At 42.9% G+C, this 19,563-nt stretch overlaps 1 protein-coding gene across 5 annotated transcripts in view; it reads right to left on the bottom strand.

Moving 5' to 3' along the window:
* The window catches only part of bsna (bassoon presynaptic cytomatrix protein a), a 93,763-nt gene that overhangs the window by 51,100 nt on the left and 23,100 nt on the right, over positions 1 to 19,563 (bottom strand). For 4 of the 5 annotated variants that reach the window (XM_079557526.1, XM_079557523.1, XM_079557525.1 and 1 more), the window contains exon 2: positions 4,495 to 5,895. In XM_079557526.1, coding sequence (XP_079413652.1) covers positions 4,495 to 5,895 — 1,401 coding nt within the window. Of the gene's footprint in view, positions 1 to 4,494; positions 5,896 to 7,322; positions 7,478 to 19,563 lie in introns of those variants that run through there. The other variant, XM_079557524.1, reaches the window with a different exon arrangement.

Raw genomic sequence — 19,563 nt, forward strand, 5'->3', positions numbered from 1 at the left:
GGGGCTCTTCAGTGAGAGTAGCGTAGCAGACAAACATAATCCAGTTTATTGTCCAGTGAACAATAGTTGAGAACAAAGCCAGAACAATAGTTGAGATAGAAGGCTTCTGTGGTCAAGCTGCAAGTCTTGCCCGGATACCTCCTTGATTGTCCCTTTTTTGTTTCTGCTCAAAAGCCTTTAGCTCTGATGCTAACGGATAGACAGATCTTTTGTTCATAGCTAGCAAAGAGCTTTGGCAGTAAAAACTACTTGTCAAGTCCCTCCGGTTCAACTCTATGTTATGGCAGACGGTTTGTCATATGAAGTGAAGGACTTCTTACAGGCTGAGAAACAGAAGAGGATGTGCGTTTTCCAACTGGCGTTTTAACGGTGGCTCGGTAGAATTTTTAGTCAGCCGCTCCACTAATGACAAAGTAGTGACAGTGTATTTGTTTGTTCAAAGTCACTTGTGAAATGTCTGAAAAACCATGACAGAGGACGGCGAGGATACCGAGAGGGGAGAACAAACTGGCTGACTCCTGCCCAGGACACACTCTGCATATTTTATCTGTCCCAGCCTCCTGCGCTCTGAATAAAACTAGTGTGAATTATTGATACTGGACTCTCCTCTGCTTCACTGCACTGCAACATAACTGGAGTCTATATTTACTCTTCGTACGGCAGGGATAGGAATGACGGATGTTGGACTAGATGGGCAAGTGTCGAGATGCCATTACGTATATATTTAAAATAGAAAATAGCCTAAGTGTTTGGAGGAATTGTTATACCAAAGAAAACAAATGCCTTTCAAGATACTCAAAAGCACTTAACATTGCATTACTCTTTCACGCTCGACACTACTTGGTACTGATGGAAACATAACTGCTATTCTGTGCCAAAGGCCTCTCCGACTGTAGAAATAATGAGAAGCGGCGTTGGTAACACTTTCTAATAACTACACCTTATTTAGCCTTAATAAATGATGAATTAACATTTGTGACATTTGATGGCTGAAGCAAACGGCTACAGGAAGAATGCATTAAACAGGTTAACGGACGCTGGAAACGTACCCAGACAACCGGCTTGCCAGTTAAGTAACTCTTTATGATAACTACATCTTATTTAGCCTAATAAATGATGAATTAACACTTAATTCATCATGAACAATTCATTAGTTAAATGTGACTAACACTTAATAACTACTTAACTATTACAGTAATGCCTAACTCATTGTGAATAGTTCTTCAAAGACTTCACTTATTCATCTTTAAGTAGTTATTAAGTGTTAGTCATGCGCCGTTTGATCTTATCCGAACCTATGCAGACAGCTAGCAAATCGGCTAATCTGGGGAAGTTTTCAGCGTCTGTTGGCCTGTTCAATGTATTTTTTCTAGAGCCGTTAGCATTAGCCATCAAGCATCATGTTTTCAACTGTTGTCACCCTGTCGACCACATTTAGGTGAGGTCAGAGCCTACTTAGAAATCATTAAAGATACACTGCGCAACATTTTAGATCATACCGTTGGCAGTAGAAAACATGATCCAGCTAGACACAGATAACGCCATTTTTGCAGTGGGTAATCAAAAAATGGACTTGGATGAGGACCTTAACCTCTTTAAATCACACACTTAGCTGTCTTCAGTCAATGCATGGAGACGAGCTGGAGACGTCCCTCTCCCAGTCAAGTTACAGTCAAGTCTGAGGAGAGGTGAGCCACAAAAACACAATTTTGTTTGGTCATTATTTAGACCTTTTTCAACAAGAAAAATAACAGTAATAAAATTAATTCTTGTATTTTTTTCAGTGTATTGGCTGAAATGTTAAGCAGCAGGATGTTAATGAAAGTGCAGACCGTTTAAGATTTTATTTTAGATAGAAATTAGCCAATAGATACAGACGGCATCTCTGGAATCGCCCATATATGGTCATGTTTGAAAAAACAATGGGGAAAACAATTTGGAGAAAAAGATAAACCTTCTCTAATTATTCAAAAACGACTTTAACAAATGCTTTTCTACTAAATAAATATACAAAGACATGGAGGGGAGAATAGTGGTTTAACAGCCCATAAATACATAAATAACGGAGAAAGCTAACATGATGGTTCATGTTAGCATCGTGCTAATGCTAACGCTAGCAAGTGCTGGCTACGACAGCCGTTTTTTCATTTCTACTGAACAATCTGCCTTGAATAGACATCCATATGAACCCGATTTAGACTTGACTTTATTTGTATGTGATAAATAAGTTTATATTTGCCAGAAAATGGCTAAAAAGAGCGTAAAATTGTATTTCCCAAAAGATTGTTTTCCCACTAGGCGAGGCCACGCCGCCTTCTATGACGAGATGCCGTCTGTATCTATAAAAGTGGCTTCTGAGCTAAATGATACACTGTATCAATTTCAGTTAGCTAATGCTTTTTGTGGGGTTGGATACACATCAAATGACCACTAAACATAAGCTTATATTATAAAATGAGAGAGAAACCACAGAACCACAGTCATACTTTAATATAGGGCCTGGCTTCATCATTCATTTCAATAGGGATTGAACGCTCAAACAGGTCACTCATTCTCTAAGGAAACTCACCCATTACTGAATATGGGACACTCTCACATTGTTTCACATTTTTACATCCTGAAAACTTAAATGCGAAGACCCCTCGGATTAAAAATACTGCCTCCCTAACCTTTCCGCTTTGTTTCGTTTAGTTGCTCAGCTCGTGCCTCATGCTTTGGCCTGTCAGTCTATCCTCCTTCTGCTCAAGGCCTTAGTGTCCTTCTTTATGCAACACACATAGACAAAGCTTTTCACGGAGGAACTCTTTAGAATACTCACGGTCGAAAACACACATATTACTCACTGTCCCACTTACAACAGCAGCGCGAGATATAAATAACACCTACTGAGAGCAATGGCCGGAGTCCCTACAGTCCCTGAAGGCATCGCATAAAAGCATGCGCCTACTCCTGCAGAATCGGGATCAATTGAATACATTTTATTGGTGTAACAAGGTCTGCAGACTGTGTTACGCATGTGGCAGCTCCTTGTTAAATGAAAATATGACGAAATGTAAGATTGTCTCAAAAACTCCCTGTTCCTGAAGACATCACTTGACAGCAGTTCACACATTGTCCCTGAAGGCTTCACAGCATGGAGAAAATCAGGTATTCCCCAAATAATAGGAAACAACTAAATTTAGTGTTCAGGCCTCTCCCCCTACTTTTCTTTCTGCAACTACTACTACTGCTGTCAGGAGATTGTACTTGAGTGTCAAGTTACTGCTGCAAAACCCTATGGTGTAATGTCTATAGTTTCAGCGTGGTCTTTTTATAATCGTCTTGAGGAGTATGTGTAAGTGAATCCTTGTGAGCTCTCCAATGCCCAGAGCAGAGGAGGAGAGACTAACGCCGGTCTGAGAGGGTTTTTCACTTCGTCTGGATGATATCGATCGTTTGAGAAGAGATTCTGCCAAAGAGTTTGAGTCAGAGCCAACGATGTATTCTACCAAGGGCTGAGCTGGCGGCTGCTACCATCACAAATATGTATCAGGATCAACAAACAACAACACAGCGGAGCAATGCAGCAAGACAGTGTGGATATAAGAGAGAGAGAGCTGAGAAGCAGGAGGTTGAGACAAAGTCGAACACAAATGGAGAATTAACCCCATGTTTTGGTCGAGCGAACAAGATCTGTCACCATAACGACATTCTAATTGAAGAAAATGTGAAAAACAAGTTAATTACCACTTAATACCAGTGATACTATAACCCTAACCTACTCTAACCCTCACCAAAGAACAAAAAGAGTGGAAAAAGAGTGGTGCGCACTGAATGGGTGCTGCTGCCGGATGCTCTCTCATCGAATGCAATTTCTCCATCTGTGAGATCAATAAAGTATCATCTTATCTTATCTTATCTTATCTTAAACAGGATTATCCCAGTTGGCTATTTAACCATATTTCATGAGCAGCAGGAAATATGAAAAAAATTGTGAACAGAACTGTGAAGAAATGCTGTATTGGGACATTAAATATACAACTAACAGGAGCAAACCGCAATATGACTATATAATTCATTTGAAAGGAACATTTTTATTTGGGTTGGGTTAAAACGTTGCTGGTGGGTACCAAAGCTGCACCCGTATTATAAATTTTGGGCAACAAGTTTAGAAAGTCCTTATAGTAGCTCACTTGGAGGATCAGGAAGTGAAACCATTGGAAATTTTTATTTTTTTGGTGCCGTTTCAGATCAATGTTGCATTTTCTAACCAACAAAGAGTAAGATAGTGATAAAGATGTGTTTGACATTATAACCAAAAACCTGCAAAAGCCCCTCTTAAAGATTAATTCTATACACTATAACACACATTATTACTACTATGACCAAATCTAATCTAGTTAAGCCTCTCAAAGCTGAATTTCAAGTCTAAACTGAGAGATGTTCATTTTAGGGACTTATTTTGGCTAAAGCAGTATACATATATCGACATCAACAAATGACATGTAGTCTTACCTCGACCAGGTGCGGGGTGGGGTTGAATCCACATAGGTTGCAGACCTGGGTGTGACACTGGGTGCAGGAATTGTAGTTGGGCGGGTCCGAGCTGCCGATGTTGAGCCCCGTTTTACACAGCGGACAGTTGACTTTGGGCTTCTCCGGTTCGGGCGGGGGTGGGGCCGGGGTCACCACCTCCACTGGCACGGCTACTGTTACATGTGGCTGCTGCTGTTGATGATGCTGCTGAGTAGTTGGTGGGGTCTCGTGGTGCTTTACTGGCCCCTTATCCAAATGGGAAGGCTGCGGGTGTACCTTTTGTTGCATCCCCATTGTCTGCTGTTGCATGCCCGATTGCTGTTGGGGTTGCTTCACGGGTGTGGTGTGGGGACCTCCGAATTGACCTGCCGTACCCCCCAGGTGACCGTGACCCATCGGCGCATGCGGTCCTCCTGCTTGTTGCCCCGTTTGCAGACCTCCCATTCCGAACTGCTTAGGGCCTTGCTGCGGCTGCTGTTGCTGCTGTTGCTGCGGTTGCTTCTGCCCCCTTGTGTCTGGCCCCGCATTGCTAAACACCACTTTCCCCTTCGCCGGACTAGGCTGCGTCGATTGCGTTGGCAGCGGGTCGACATTGATCAGAGTGCTAGCCTGGTTTAGCAGCGACGCGCCAAATCCGAACAGCTTTGTAAGTCCGTCTTGCGCTTGCGGCAGGGGTTGAGATTGCGGCCGATGCGCCGGAGACGACCCTGCGCTCCTCGTGTGGTCTTGGTGCCGTGGCCCCGGTTGATGCATTGGCGAACCTCTGCCCAAATCTGGTTGCGAGGGTGCTTTTGCCAAACCTGGAAGCGGGACCGCTCCTGGGTGGGGGATTCTAGGTTGGTTGGGACCCCCTTGAGCGGTTGGACCTCGCTGGGAGTAAGGGTCAGATTTGAACCCTTGTTGGGGGCCTGCCTGCTGGGGCCCCGTGTGGTGAGGTGGTCCCGTTTGGGGTTGGGGGTGGCGTTGTAAGCCAGGAGATGGGTGCGCTTGGTTGGGTTGAGATTGCGGGTAAGCCTGTTGCTGAGTGGGATATGGGTTGGGCTGGGAGTATTGAGAATAGGGTTGTTGTTGTGGTTGTTGTGGTTGTTGTGGTTGTTGTTGGTGGTGGTGGTGTTGTTGTTGTTGGTGTTGTTGCTGCTGACTGGTTGGAGCAGACATGGGTGGCTGCTTGGGTTGCTGCTTGGGTTGCTGCTGGGGTTGCGCCTGGGGTTTGGGTTGGGCCGGTGGTTGCTGGACGGGGGGTTGCTGCTGCGGCGGGACGATTGGTTTGGCCTGGTGAGAGGGTGAGTGGATTTGCTGTTGGCTTTTAGAGCGTGGCGTGGTCATGTCGATGCCAAGAGCCCGCTGCATCTGACAGTTCAGACAGAGCCATTCCTGCACCTGGGAAGACACAGAGTAAAAGCACAAAGATTAGCTTCATGTCCCAGCATGTTGAAAAGATCGAAATGAAAGACGAACACGGTCAACATGGACAACGGTCTAACGTTTTGCTTTAGTTTTTCAAAAATGTCTTGTTCTGAAGAGTTGCTACTTAGAATGCTTGGATTGTTAAGCATTTGGCAAAAGATACAGGAATTGCAGTTTACTGATAGCCCAATGTAATATAAACTCAAGTAGAGCTATAACAAAAGGTCAATTTACTATCTTTTCAAGCTCTGAGGGGCTGAATCATTAGTCTCACTGGGGAACAGCTGACTTGCATCTACCGTGCCGTACCTCCTGACTCTGACCTTATTCTTAAACGGGCTATCTTTCTGGCAGCATAAACAAAATGGCAATTTTCCAAAAGATGGCTTCCAACTCATTCCCTTAAATGCAGTGGTGACACTGCGCTTTCTTAATCCGCTCCTTTCACAGACAGTGTTCCCATTACCCACTAAACCCCTACAAAGAGACACCAATGCTAACGGGACAGTTTTACATACAAACATATGTCCTTCCTTGATACATTACAAGGGCCAAGGGTGACAAAAATCATGACAAAATAAGTTCATTAAGATTGCAGTGCCCGTAGCTTGCGACACAATGTAAAGCAACGACCGCCATAGCTAGCAACTCAACATAAGGCCAAATCTCAGACTAAACAGGCCCAAACCAGGCATGGACAAAGTCTGAACCAGGAGGACTAGTTATGACTCACTAGAATAAACCAGGACTAACACACACGACAAACCAGGTCTACGGTCTGCTACTTGGCCGTCAGTAAAGTTCAAGGAAGCAAGATGAAGGAATGAAAATACCACAAAATTAGCCCACATCGGGGCTCATACTGCAATCTAGTTTAGAGTACAATTATAAGAAGTACCACAGTTTGAGAACCAATTCTTGGCAATACATTACGATACAAACAAGGCGAGCCACAGCCACCAACAATCAATGGAAACGAGTAGAAAATGCTGTAAAACAAATGGTTCACCGTGAGCCCGGTATAATTTCAGGGTTTTGGCGAGGACTGGTTCACTCCTGCTTTCCTGATTGCTATTGATTCCTTTAAATAGCTGCTGCTGCTGACTAAGACCACCAGCTCCATCTCCCCTTATCATTACCAGCACATGGACCAACGTAACCATCCTTCATCCCACTTCAAAGCACTATAACTGGGCCACACATCCGGACGACTATACGCACATGCTAGCATACAGTACATGAGGATCACTGCTGCTCAAATACATGCTGGGAGAATGATCATGAACGTATGTGTCCTAAGGCATTGATGAGTAATGCACAGGATGAGGCAAATTGACATTGAATCATGATGGTTTGATGATGTTGGATGCGGAAATGAATGCGAGCCACAGTATACCCACTCATTTTCTTGATTGGCTTCTTCCTTTGCAAAATCCGCCATCCAACAACTCTCAACGTTAGCGTAGCATTCGACCCACAAGCCGCCACAAATAACCGCATTCAGCTCAGCAATCGGGGCTTGTAAATCTAGGCATGCTTCTCCTCCCGTTCCCTCGCCTTCCCAGAATGCATTGCGATACAGTAGAGAGCAGCAGCAGCAGCAGCAGCGCCTCCTCCTTCCTTCCTCCCTCTCTGGATTTAAAGTCTGAACCCCTAATTTTTCCTTCCATCACAGGGAAACGACGTGCCAGTTTTGCTCTCGCACTAAAGCGCTTCTCACAGCTGCCCGCATGCTGTCTGCCGTGTACAGGCTTATTCCTATAAATCTGGGCACTGTCAAATCAGCGGCTGCACAGACGAGACAGCCTTTGCATTTTAAATACACCAGGCTTTTAGAGCACCTGCCTAAATGCATTCAACGAGTGGAGGAAAACTGTTGGATTTGAAATGAGCTAATGGTTTCCAACCTTTTGTCTTGTGTGCCTATTAGAGCTTTCACTTATAATCCAAGGACTCCCGACCTCGAGAACGCTGCCAATTATTAAGAAAATCATCAACTAAAACTCTGGTTTATTGGTAAAAAGACACAGAGTTTGGTTCAAATTAACGTTAAACTCTTAAATTAATACAATTTACAGCGAAATACAGATTTGAATAGCCTTCCTTTGCAAATTATGTTGACTCAGTGTTCGGTTTTGACATCATATTCAATGTAAAATGATTAAAAGCACCCCCTAAACACTGCATGAAACAAACAATGCAAGCAAAAGGTAGAATTCCCGTAAAGCATTGAAAAATTGTTGACAGTAAGGGAACTGATGAAGCCAGGCCAGTGCCTTTGGTTGGTCATCTAAACCAAAACCTTTATTCAACTAAAGTAACAGCCGCTTGATGATGTATTTGTGCGACAAAAAACAGACAACAATTATTGTATGGCGAAATACGCTCAAAGCAAATACTTTGCATGGGCTGTGCGTTTCACCAAGGAGCATTGGTAGTGCTATAGTGAGACAAACAACAGCTAAATGACTAATAACATAAAAGTAGAGTAAAATGTGAATAATGCTCAGTTCCAAACATTTGGCTAATGACACATCTGGCACAAAAATCTGTGCTCCATGAATACTAAGCACTTGGCTGCATCTGCACAAAAACAATATGGAAAAACATTACAATTCTTTAATTAGTTTTGCACTGAAGTCTTTCCGTATTCTGTTTGAGGAGTGACTGAAACAGATGAGTAAGATATAAAGTTATTTGAATAAATAAAGACACTTTGGCACTTTTATACTAACGGTTCACTAAAGTTGCTACAAACATATTTTGCGTTTCATGTGGTGTGAAATCCTTAATTTGGTGTCTTTAATTCAGATACCAGTCATTTAAAGAAAACAACATTTCACATCAAAAATCCCAAAGTTTTCAAACAGTTTGCCGCTGGCCTCCCCCCAAATCACTCTTGTACAATCAGAGCTGGAGAGGATGTGAATGTGAGATGATTTGAATGATTTCTGCTTGTTCCTTTTGAACTCAGAGCGGCAGCAGAAGCTGATTCGGCTCCACAGAACGCACAGCGCAGTCAGCAGTTCATAATCCACGCTTCTCTGCTCTCCTCAGTGCGCCAGAACTAATCACACACACTAAGCAAGAACATTTTAGGCAAGCTGGAGTACAGCCAGACAAAATACAAATGTAACTATATGTATTGATTTCAAGAGCATATGCTACAGGGGGAAATAAAGCTTATGTAAGTCATACTGATAACCCTCATTACTGGCTAAGATAGGACATCAGTGTCTCCTTTAGGACATCAGTGTCTCTTTTAGGACATCAGCGTCTCCTTTAAGACATCAGTGTGTCTCCTTTAGGACATCAGCCTCTCCTTTAGGACATCAGCGTCTCCTTTAGGACATCAGTGTCTCCTTTAGGACATCAGCGTCTCCTTTAAGACATCAGTGTGTCTCCTTTAGGACATCAGCCTCTCCTTTAGGACATCAGCGTCTCCTTTAGGACATCAGTGTCTCCTTTAGGACATCAGTGTCTCCTTTAGGACATCAGCCTCTCCTTTAGGACATCAGCCTCTCCTTTAGGACATCAGCCTCTCCTTTAGGACATCAGCCTCTCCTTTAGGACATCAGCCTCTCCTTTAGGACATCAGCCTCTCCTTTAGGACATCAGCGTCTCCTTTCGGACATCAGCGTCTCCTTTAGGACATCAGCGTCTCCTTTAGGACATCAGCCTCTCCTTTAGGACATCAGCCTCTCCTTTAGGACATCAGCGTCTCCTTTAGGACATCAGCCTCTCCTTTAGGACATCAGCCTCTCCTTTAGGACATCAGCGTCTCCTTTAGGACATCAGCATCTCCTTTAGGACATCAGCGTCTCCTTTAGGACATCAGCGTTTCCTTTAGGACATCAGCGTCTCCTTTAGGACATCAGCGTCTCCTTTAGGACATCAGCGTTTCCTTCAGGACATCAGCGTCTCCTTTAGGACATCAGCCTCTCCTTTAGGACATCAGCGTCTCCTTTAGGACATCAGCGTCTCCTTTAGGACATCAGCGTCTCCTTTAGGACATCAGCGTCTCCTTTAGGACATCAGCATCTCCTTTAGGACATCAGCGTCTCCTTTAGGACATCAGCGTTTCCTTTAGGACATCAGCGTCTCCTTTAGGACATCAGCATCTCCTTTAGGACATCAGCCTCTCCTTTAGGACATCAGCGTCTCCTTTAGGACATCAGCCTCTCCTTTAGGACATCAGCCTCTCCTTTAGGACATCAGCCTCTCCTTTAGGACATCAGCGTCTCCTTTAGGACATCAGCGTCTCCTTTAGGACATCAGCGTCTCCTTTAGGACATCAGCATCTCCTTTAGGACATCAGCGTCTCCTTTAGGACATCAGCATCTCCTTTAGGACATCAGCGTCTCCTTTAGGACATCAGCATCTCCTTTAGGACATCAGCGTCTCCTTTAGGACATCAGCATCTCCTTTAGGACATCAGCGTCTCCTTTAGGACATCAGCGTCTCCTTTAGGACATCAGCATCTCCTTTAGGACATCAGCGTCTCCTTTAGGACATCAGCGTTTCCTTTAGGACATCAGCGTCTCCTTTAGGACATCAGCATCTCCTTTAGGACATCAGCCTCTCCTTTAGGACATCAGCGTCTCCTTTAGGACATCAGCCTCTCCTTTAGGACATCAGCCTCTCCTTTAGGACATCAGCCTCTTCTTTAGGACATCAGCTTCTCCTTTAGGACATCAGCGTTTCCTTTTTCTCCACAAAATGAGAAGAGCCAGAGTCCTGGACTCCAACATTCACCTTCAGGACAGTTTTCTTCTACAGAGTACAATAGAAAGTAGCTTCATCATCACTGTGTGGTACGGTGCCAACAGGACCTCCTGGCTCTGGATTTGCAACTTTTTTTTTTAAAGAAAAGCAAGATAGCAAAGATATAAACTCATTGACTTACTGTATGTCTAAAGATATTCAGATATTTTTAAAACTTACATAAGACACTTTGAAGTCCACACAGTTTGATCTCTGTTTACAGTGATACAGTGTGTTTGTGTGTGGGGAGATCTGATCTGGAACAAAAACACCTGAGCACACTATTTATAAATCTTCGGAATCAGAGGCGGCTCCAGAAATCTTTCTTTAGGTGGGAAATGGGGGGCGGGTTCTGCTTATTTAAAGGATGGGCGCATGTTAGTGGTGGGAGGGGGATGTCCTCCTCCATGAGGTGTAATTTAGTGCAATTTGGTGCATTTTAGATGACCATATCTCTTTTCAGATTCAGAATATTGTATTGTATTGGGCTGTGTTATTAAACCGTTGTAAATAAAATTAAGAAAATCAGAACACAGGCACATTATGATCATTTGACTTCTTTCAAGTAAATTTATGTTTCTTATCTAATTATGTGCAATGAGACGATTTTTCTTAATTTAAAAGGGACTATACAGAGTTTAAAAATGTTAAAACAAAGTATTTTCCTCCCCCTACATGTTCCAGCAGTGTCCTATGGTGTAAAATGAGCCCAGACCTGTTCACCACAACTGCCTCTAAAATCCTGCAGTTACACATAAGACCTGAGGTGGCAGTAGTGAGTATAAAATGACCAACTTGTCTCTTTAAGTGACTCAAAAGCAAGCTTGCGTATTTTGAGATCACATTTTTGCAGAGTTTATAGCTATAGTATTACTTGGATGATTTTATTAAATGTATCTGTTCCAGAGCTTGTGTTTCTCAGTGGCCCATCATCCGTCCCTCTGCTGCTGATACCGAGGAAATACAGTGGAAAGACCTACATCGCGGCATGTATCGTGGGGTCACATACATGCCGCGATGAGATCATTTTAGGAGGGTCTTGAGAGCCCCCTGGAGCCACCTCTGTTCTGAGTAGTAAATATTTAAATATACTGTTGGTACAATACCCGGAACTAGCTTTACTTTGCCTCCCCTTCATTGCATAATACAGGCACCTACTATAAGCACTGGAACACGGCATGATCCTCAGAAATGGTATGTCATAAATAAGCCATGATCCGGTCACATGTCTTTGAATGAAGGCTGCTGTTAGTGTCAGTTAAGAGTCTGTGTGCCATCCCTCACCCTGTTCTCCTTCTGTCACCATGTCTCTCTCCTCTCCGCACCTCCAGCTCACTGCAGTGGTCATTAATCACCTGGCATCATATGGACTCAGAGGAGGGGGACATGTTGGCTCAGGATTTAAATATTAAGACAAATTTAAGGAGTAAAGACATGAGAGATTTGTCATTTGAAGGAAAATTGATTTAGTAATTCCTTGATCCGGGACATTGACCTCGAAGTTTTACTATAATACATTATTTTCTCTGGAGCTTTTTTCCCCGCAACCCTTGAACGCCTCAGCCTCCGGTGCTGCTTTGCTTTGTGATCATGAGGAGGAAAGAGACCTGACAGCTCCTGTAGATCTTGGATTATTCAACAAACGGACGTTTCATGAGGATTTCAGCTGCATCAGAGCAGGTCGGTCAGATGTTTGTCAGGTCACAATCTTCTGGTAAACTTCTGTCATAATGCTAAACTGTTAGCTGCTAACTACTGCTGCCGCTGCTCCTGCAAACATTTGCGATGTCTACACGTGTTTGTGTTTACATGGTGCGGGGGGCATGTGAGGGTTGTGGTGAGGGATGTGCTGCGTAGAGATGCCAATATATTTACTCAAGTAAGAGTAAAGTTACTTCAAAATAATTTTACTCAAGTCCAAGTAAAAAGTAGTGGCCTAAATATTTTTTTCACCTCAAGATTTACTCACAGTGGCGTGTCGTTTTACTCAAGCACGAGTACACATGACTTCATTTTAATATCGCTCAAGTAGAAGCAAAAAGCACTGTAGCAACTACTCGCAAAAGTACAATTACTTCAAAAGTTACTCAAGTACATGTGCTTGAGTAAATGTAACTGAGTACTACCTGCCTCTGTTTTTAGTGGTAGTGAAAACCTTTAAACATGGGAGAAAACATCCAAACAAGTGTCACCCGACCCTGTCACCTTTCTTGCTGTGTCCCTATGTCACTACAAGCATCACCCGCTGCCATACTGGGACGGCTATGAATTCCTTCTACCCTATGACAGCAACATACAGAGGAGTGTCCCCCTTGCAAGGACGATGAACACATTTGTAACACTTATGTAATAACACCTGAACGCAGCTTTCCCATCCAGTCCCATATCCTCACTATTACTCTAATGGAAATTCTAACAGACAGTGTAGTGACAGGCAGCTCTTAGGAGGCTAAATCTAACATGCTCCTGGACCGCGGTGGTAAAAGAAGAGTCAAGGTTAACGTCTCGGAAAGCATCTCCTCTCATGAGCATGCATTCCCTGATCGTCTCTCACGTCTCCCTGTCATTATCCGGGCCGTCCATCAGCTATAGGAGGATGTTTCCGGGAACACCGCTCTCTCCCCTGGTCAGACTATCGATCCGCTCGGCCGGTGTGACACATGGCACAGACAGACGGCAGAACATGTGTGTCCTCTATGGGGCAAGTGATAATGGAAGTGTTAGCATGTACGGATTTATGCACTTCACGCGGGCGGTGTCAATGAATTGTGAGGACATTTAATAAGACGGCGTGTAAAGAAAATGAAGGAGACAGTCCAGGTTTCAAGGCTTTCAATCAATATTTTGGTCAGGTGGCTAGATTTATGTTCTAATTGTCTACATGATGTACAGCAGCAGGTCTGATTTCAAAATCTTTGGCGAGACATAAACAAACAGAAGCCTCCCTCTCTCTTGGTACAGCTGAGTTTTTTGTGTTTTTCTGTGAACTGCATGTGTGGTTTCTGTGTTCCTCTTTGTTTTACTGGATACATCTGCCGTGTTTTTCTGTGGTTCAGTTTATTATTCAGATTATTTTTTAAGAGTCCATTATGATCGAACAGCTAGCTTACGAGCTAAAGACATTGAGACAAATGTCTCCGTCTGAAACACTGAAGAGGCACCAAGAGCCCCCCACACCTGCAGCACAGTGAAGGCGTCACAAGAGGAGCTACAGGAAACAAAAAAAGGGACAAATCAGGAGGTATCCGGGCAAGACTCAAAGCTAGGCCACACGTACTTACTTAGAGCCATGCAGGGCTTTTGTTCATATAGTCTGGATGTGTTTTCCTGTGCTCTGGTTTCTTTAGTTGCACAGTTAGTGGCCGTTTGAATTAGAGCTGCTCGAATATTGAAAAAATAATAATCAGGATTATTTTAGTTGTAATTGAAATGACGATTGTTCAAACGATTATTTGTTGCCTTTAAAGATTTAATGTAACAAAACTATGCTGAATATTTTTCTGAACAGTCATAAAAGTGCAAGTGATTTCAAGTTTGCCTCGATTAAGGAGAGGTCTCTGTTTCACACCTGCCCCCTGCTGGCCAGCCCTCACACCTGCGCAAGTAAACTGAGCAGCGCGGCCTGATGACATCATCACACACTGCAGAGTTTGTTTCATGTCAGGCAAAGTATGAGCCCGATTATTATTATTTGTTTATTATTATGCTAACTTTGTAATGGTTTAGTGTAATAATCGAAACCGTAATCGAATTTCGATTAATTGCACAGCCCTAGTTTGAATAGTCGACATAAGTAAAAGGCAAAGACTGCAACGGTTTAGGCGAAAAATATCACTAGCAACCACCAAAATAAGTGGTCACAATTTATTGTAAAAGGAGACATTTGTGAAAAGCGACCTTTGTGTCTTGTACATCTGATTATAAAGTCTTTACAGTGGCAGTATTACTCCTTGAAAGTTGTGAATTGAGAGGAATTGTGATGAGATGCGGGTTTGAAGAGTTAGGAAGGGGTTTGAATGATAACTAACAATTTAAAATGTACATGCTCTCTCTTTCATTATTGGTAAAATGTATAATCAGGTACAGGGCTTTTAAGCCTCTTCTAACTAGTTCCTACAACGGGACTTTCCTTGCATCCATGAGTGTCTCCATCTCACTGCAAACTTCCTCTGTCTTTGAAATGCTATTACTCTTTTACACTACTCCACTCACAGAGGCTTGTTCTGACGTTGTTTCCCCCTGCCTGCGGCCTCGCGTCTCTCCAGGTGACAGACAGTTCCATTAAAACCCATGTCCCTGAGTGAATGTATGGATGACTATGCTCCAGGAACTGTACCATTTCTGTACAATGTTCAACCACAACCAGACCACAAACAGGCACTCAGGCCTGCATATAGTTTACCTGAGGGATCGCATTTCACTGCTCACAGCCGGGCACTGCTCTGACGGGCTCATGCAGGGCTAAATAAGGTCATAAAATACTCTTAACTATAGCTCGCCGTAAGTCAGGGCGGGTGAGCGCTATATATGAGATCTATAATGTTACACCTGATCATTTCAGTGCACAGACGGCCTTCACTACAAAGCAGGCTAATAGATAGGCTCAAATCTCGAATCATTTCAATATGTAAATGATCAGATGATTCTTGATTACATTTGTTTATTTACTGAATGTAGCTGGTTTACCTTGAAAATAAAACGATTCGCTTTGGGGCCATCGTAGAGGACAAAAAAACAAGTGAGTTTTGTCTTTTTTCTACTCTGACACCAAAAATAAAATGTTAAACTAGGTAAAAATCTCAACAATGACCACAGCGTGAAAAAATAACATTTTCCCCCGCCGTGACACGCTTCAACTGAGCTCTCGGACTCATTCCTTGAATCATTGAACACAACCACACAATAACAATAGTAATATCACACATTATAATGATATCATTCACCAATTCATTTGATAGTGTCCACTCTATTTCAAATCTTACATTGATCCGACCTTTTGGCTTCGATTAAACTCATCGATACAACCCCAGTGATGCGTTCAAGTGCAGCGGTAAGTTCACAGGAGGGCCACCGTCATAGTAAAGTGCTGAGGCAGATTTTAATTAAGAAACGTGCATTAGGCGGCGATCGCTCAGTGTGATCGATCTTCAGACAGAGGGCGCGTGGACCAGAGTTGAGCTTTATGTCTGAGAGAGAGAGAGGAGATGAGAGGCATGATGCGGACTGATAAAGGTCTGAGGGAGAGGGAACATACAAAAGTCTTATCAAGAAGAGGTGGCGGCTTCTATGGAGCAAAGATGATTAAAAAGTGGTTCTTCAAACTGTGGTACGAGGCCCGGGGACGGTCAGATTCAGAATGCTTTGAACGTCCTGAAATACAAGGCAGTCCCGGCACAAATTAAAACAAATTTGCTCACAGAGATAGTCTGTTTTATGAACATGTCTTCTGTGTGCTTGTTTCTTGGGCTCTGAGAATCACCCGCTGGTTCCCAGAGTAGGGAATAAACATGATGAGGATGCGTTTCATGCAGCTAAAATCTGGAACTGTTTTTCTGAAATAAAGTATTTTATCAGCACTCTTCACATTTGATTTATATTTATGATTTGTCACATTCTATTGTTTTGTTTTTTGGTGTCTAATTGTAATTTTATGCATTTTGTGCACTCTTCTTGTTCTTGCTCAAGGCGTGGGAAAAATGTAGGGAGAGATATCAATTTTAAACTTCACTGACATATGAGAAAACATGCTTTCTGTCTTATTTATATTTTCATATGAAAATAAAGCACAGGATAGAGATAAACAATTATTCATAAAATTGGAAATATTGCATTTACATTTTCAGCAATGAAGGCTAAATAATGGATAAAGCAGGTTTATATGTATTATTTTATTTTGTTGACAAAATAGATACAAAAATTTTAGACATTTTTCAGAGGGGATTTTGTTTTGAATCTTGTTTAGCTATTTATGAATGGGAATAATAAATGTTGCCTTGTATTTTGGAGTTCAAAGCTCAATAAATCAGGAAAGCAATTTGATATTTAAAAATCCCTGTGAAAAACACTTCACAAATATTTTTTATTTCTAAGTTTGGTCCAAGTTTTGTAGTCAGGAGCTACTAAAAGTGGAGCTGATGCATAAAGAAAACATCTGCACACGCGCCACAGCTGTCTACCTGAAAGGAAATGACCATATTTGGAATAAAGCGTCCTCTTGGCTGCCTTTAACATGGATAACAAACATGTCGATATTATACCGGAGTGAAGCAATGTTGTCGGCTCACTAGCGGACAAAACATCAGAAAGTAAGCATCGTAAAGAGTGAAGTTAAGAGTACCTGACTGGTGGATTGAAGCCACCCATGAGCAACTCGCCCACGCCGCAGGGAGAACATGCAACAATCTGTTTACATCCATGTCTTTCATTGTTTCACTTCAGGTCAGATTTGGACCTAGTGTCAAACTGTGACATTTTCAAACTTGTCTCATGAGTCTTGATCTAAACTTCTTTTTTATCTGTACCGAGGAGAAGTGAGGAGTGTATAGAGATAAAAGCGATGCCATGCTGCCTGAGGATGTGGGAAAGGTTGGTCTGGGCCTGTTTTAGCAGATAAGGGCCACACTTCACTCCCCCTCTCCTCTGTCTGAACTTCTGACTGCACTAACAACTTATCTGGGGCTGGACCTCTGAAAAGCCAAGAGCAGAAATGTCCATGAAACTTCCAACGCAGAGGAAGGAGACAGGTGAACTGAGGTTTTATAAAAACGAATAAAAGGAGTAAATCACAGGATGACGTCAGTGATTTTGCGATATTGTGGCTTCTTATGACATAGATATTGCTTTACATAATGTCGGGATAATTATCTTTAAAGATTCAAAGACCAGCAGAAAAAAGGACAGCCATTCCCCAAATAAATATTTAATTTAATTAAATATTTCTCATATTTAATAGATAGTGTATAATTGACCGCCTGGGTCTGAAATTTAAGGTAACATAAGTAATGTTAAAGGGACTAGATCTACTGACTCACTACTGCCACCTCAGGTCATACGTGTAACTGCACCTTCTATATTAAGCTCGTGACGGCAATTCGGACTCGAAGTAACATATTTTCGAGTGACAGTGCAGGATTTTAGAGGCAGTTGTGGTGAACAGGTCTGAGCTCATTCTACACATTAGGACATGGCTGGAACATGTAGGGGGAGGAAAATGCGTAATTTTAACATTTTTAAACTCCGTATAGTCCCTTTAAATAATGCCTTTTTTTCTAAAGTCCCCCCTTTGCTGATTTTAGCAACTAATCAGAATCTGCGGGATACCCCTTTGACCAATGAGACAAGCTTTTCCTGTGAACCGGTCTGTCAGGTCCAATCAAGAGAGAGGGGGGAGGAGCTTGACTGTTGAAAATTCTGTTCCTGTGCTCCTCATTTTGCAAACTAGGGAGGGCTTTTTCAAATTTTACTCTATCTCTCCCCACTTTGCAAACTTACAGACCATCACTTTAAGAAGGTCCCCAACAATAGGAATTCACTTGTTACAAAGTAACAAAGGCTAAATAGTCAAATACTTGGTTTGTCGGTACGAAACACTAGTTCTAATACTAAATGGTGTATGTGAATGTTTATCTGCAAACGGTGGAGTTCTAGTCGTAACATCTCGTGGCGCTTTTAACGTCACCTCATGCGTCTTAGATCTCGTTCCACACCATTTGACTGTGAGCTATTTCTGTTTCATCACGGGCAATTTACCAGCTCCTCTCTCGCTGTTCTCTGTGTGTCAGCCGCAGAGAGTGAAAACTACTTCTGTGAAACAAGAATGACGACTACCTTCTAGAATCTAGCTTCGCACGTCGAAATCATCCTGTCGTCGCTGATTGGTTCATCGTGAGCTCACTTCGCTCCAGTTTGGCGCATGAAGATGATCAGGTTTTCGTTTTTCTCTGGTGTCCCCGATGGACCACTTCACTCGCCCACACTCACACAAAGGGCAAGATATTCAGACAACCCAGTGACAGACATCAGCCAGGATTCGAACCGCTGACCTTTGGATTTGTCGACGGACTAGACTTGAAGCAACACTGCCATTGCAAACGATGGACACGACATGGTTCAAGAAATCCTTTTAGGCCATTTGGCTGAGCACATTAACGCCAAACTGTTTTTGCAAAGGCACCTACAAAACTGACAGTCGAAGCTTAAATCATTACTGTAACAAAACAATACTCGACCACTAATAATCTTCTGAAGTGATAGGTGATGGTCTGCGATGGAAAAGTCATTATGGGAGCGGGCTGTGGCTAAGTGTAGGAAAGACAGACATGAGGGAAGACGGAGAGACAGGTGCAGAGAGAAGAGAGCGAGACAACATTATCGCTCCACATGAACGCAGCGTCTAAAATTAGTCCCATCAACAAAAAACAGGAGGAAGAAGGAGCAGAGCTGCCAAGACATGAACGCACAAGCTGTTACTGAGCACTGAGGACTCGATGCTGTACCAGGAGATGGGGTTTGGAGATGGCCTGGTTAGAACAGTACTTACCATAGACCAAAATACATGTGGGTGTTTATAATGGACTTTCTATGTAGCTTGACTATGTAATAGTTCATACTTTTTCACATTATTCATGTGAATCAATACAGACAAACTAAACTGATTTAGAGGCTTTGGGCCTGATCTTCCGCCTGGCGCAACAACAGCTCAAGACAAAGTTGGTATCTTGCGTACAAACATCGGTGTGCCAGTGTTTTTCATGATAGCCTGAGGGGGGCGCTTTGAAAGTACAACGAGCACTTCGTCTTCACTCGTGCTCGCAGGACAAACTACAAACTATTTCTCCCACTGTGAGTTAAACACTGTCCGGCAGCACCCAAAAGTAG

The sequence above is a fragment of the Gobius niger genome (genome assembly GCF_951799975.1).
Source record: "Gobius niger genome assembly, chromosome: 6".
Classification (NCBI taxonomy): Eukaryota; Metazoa; Chordata; class Actinopteri; order Gobiiformes; family Gobiidae; genus Gobius; species Gobius niger.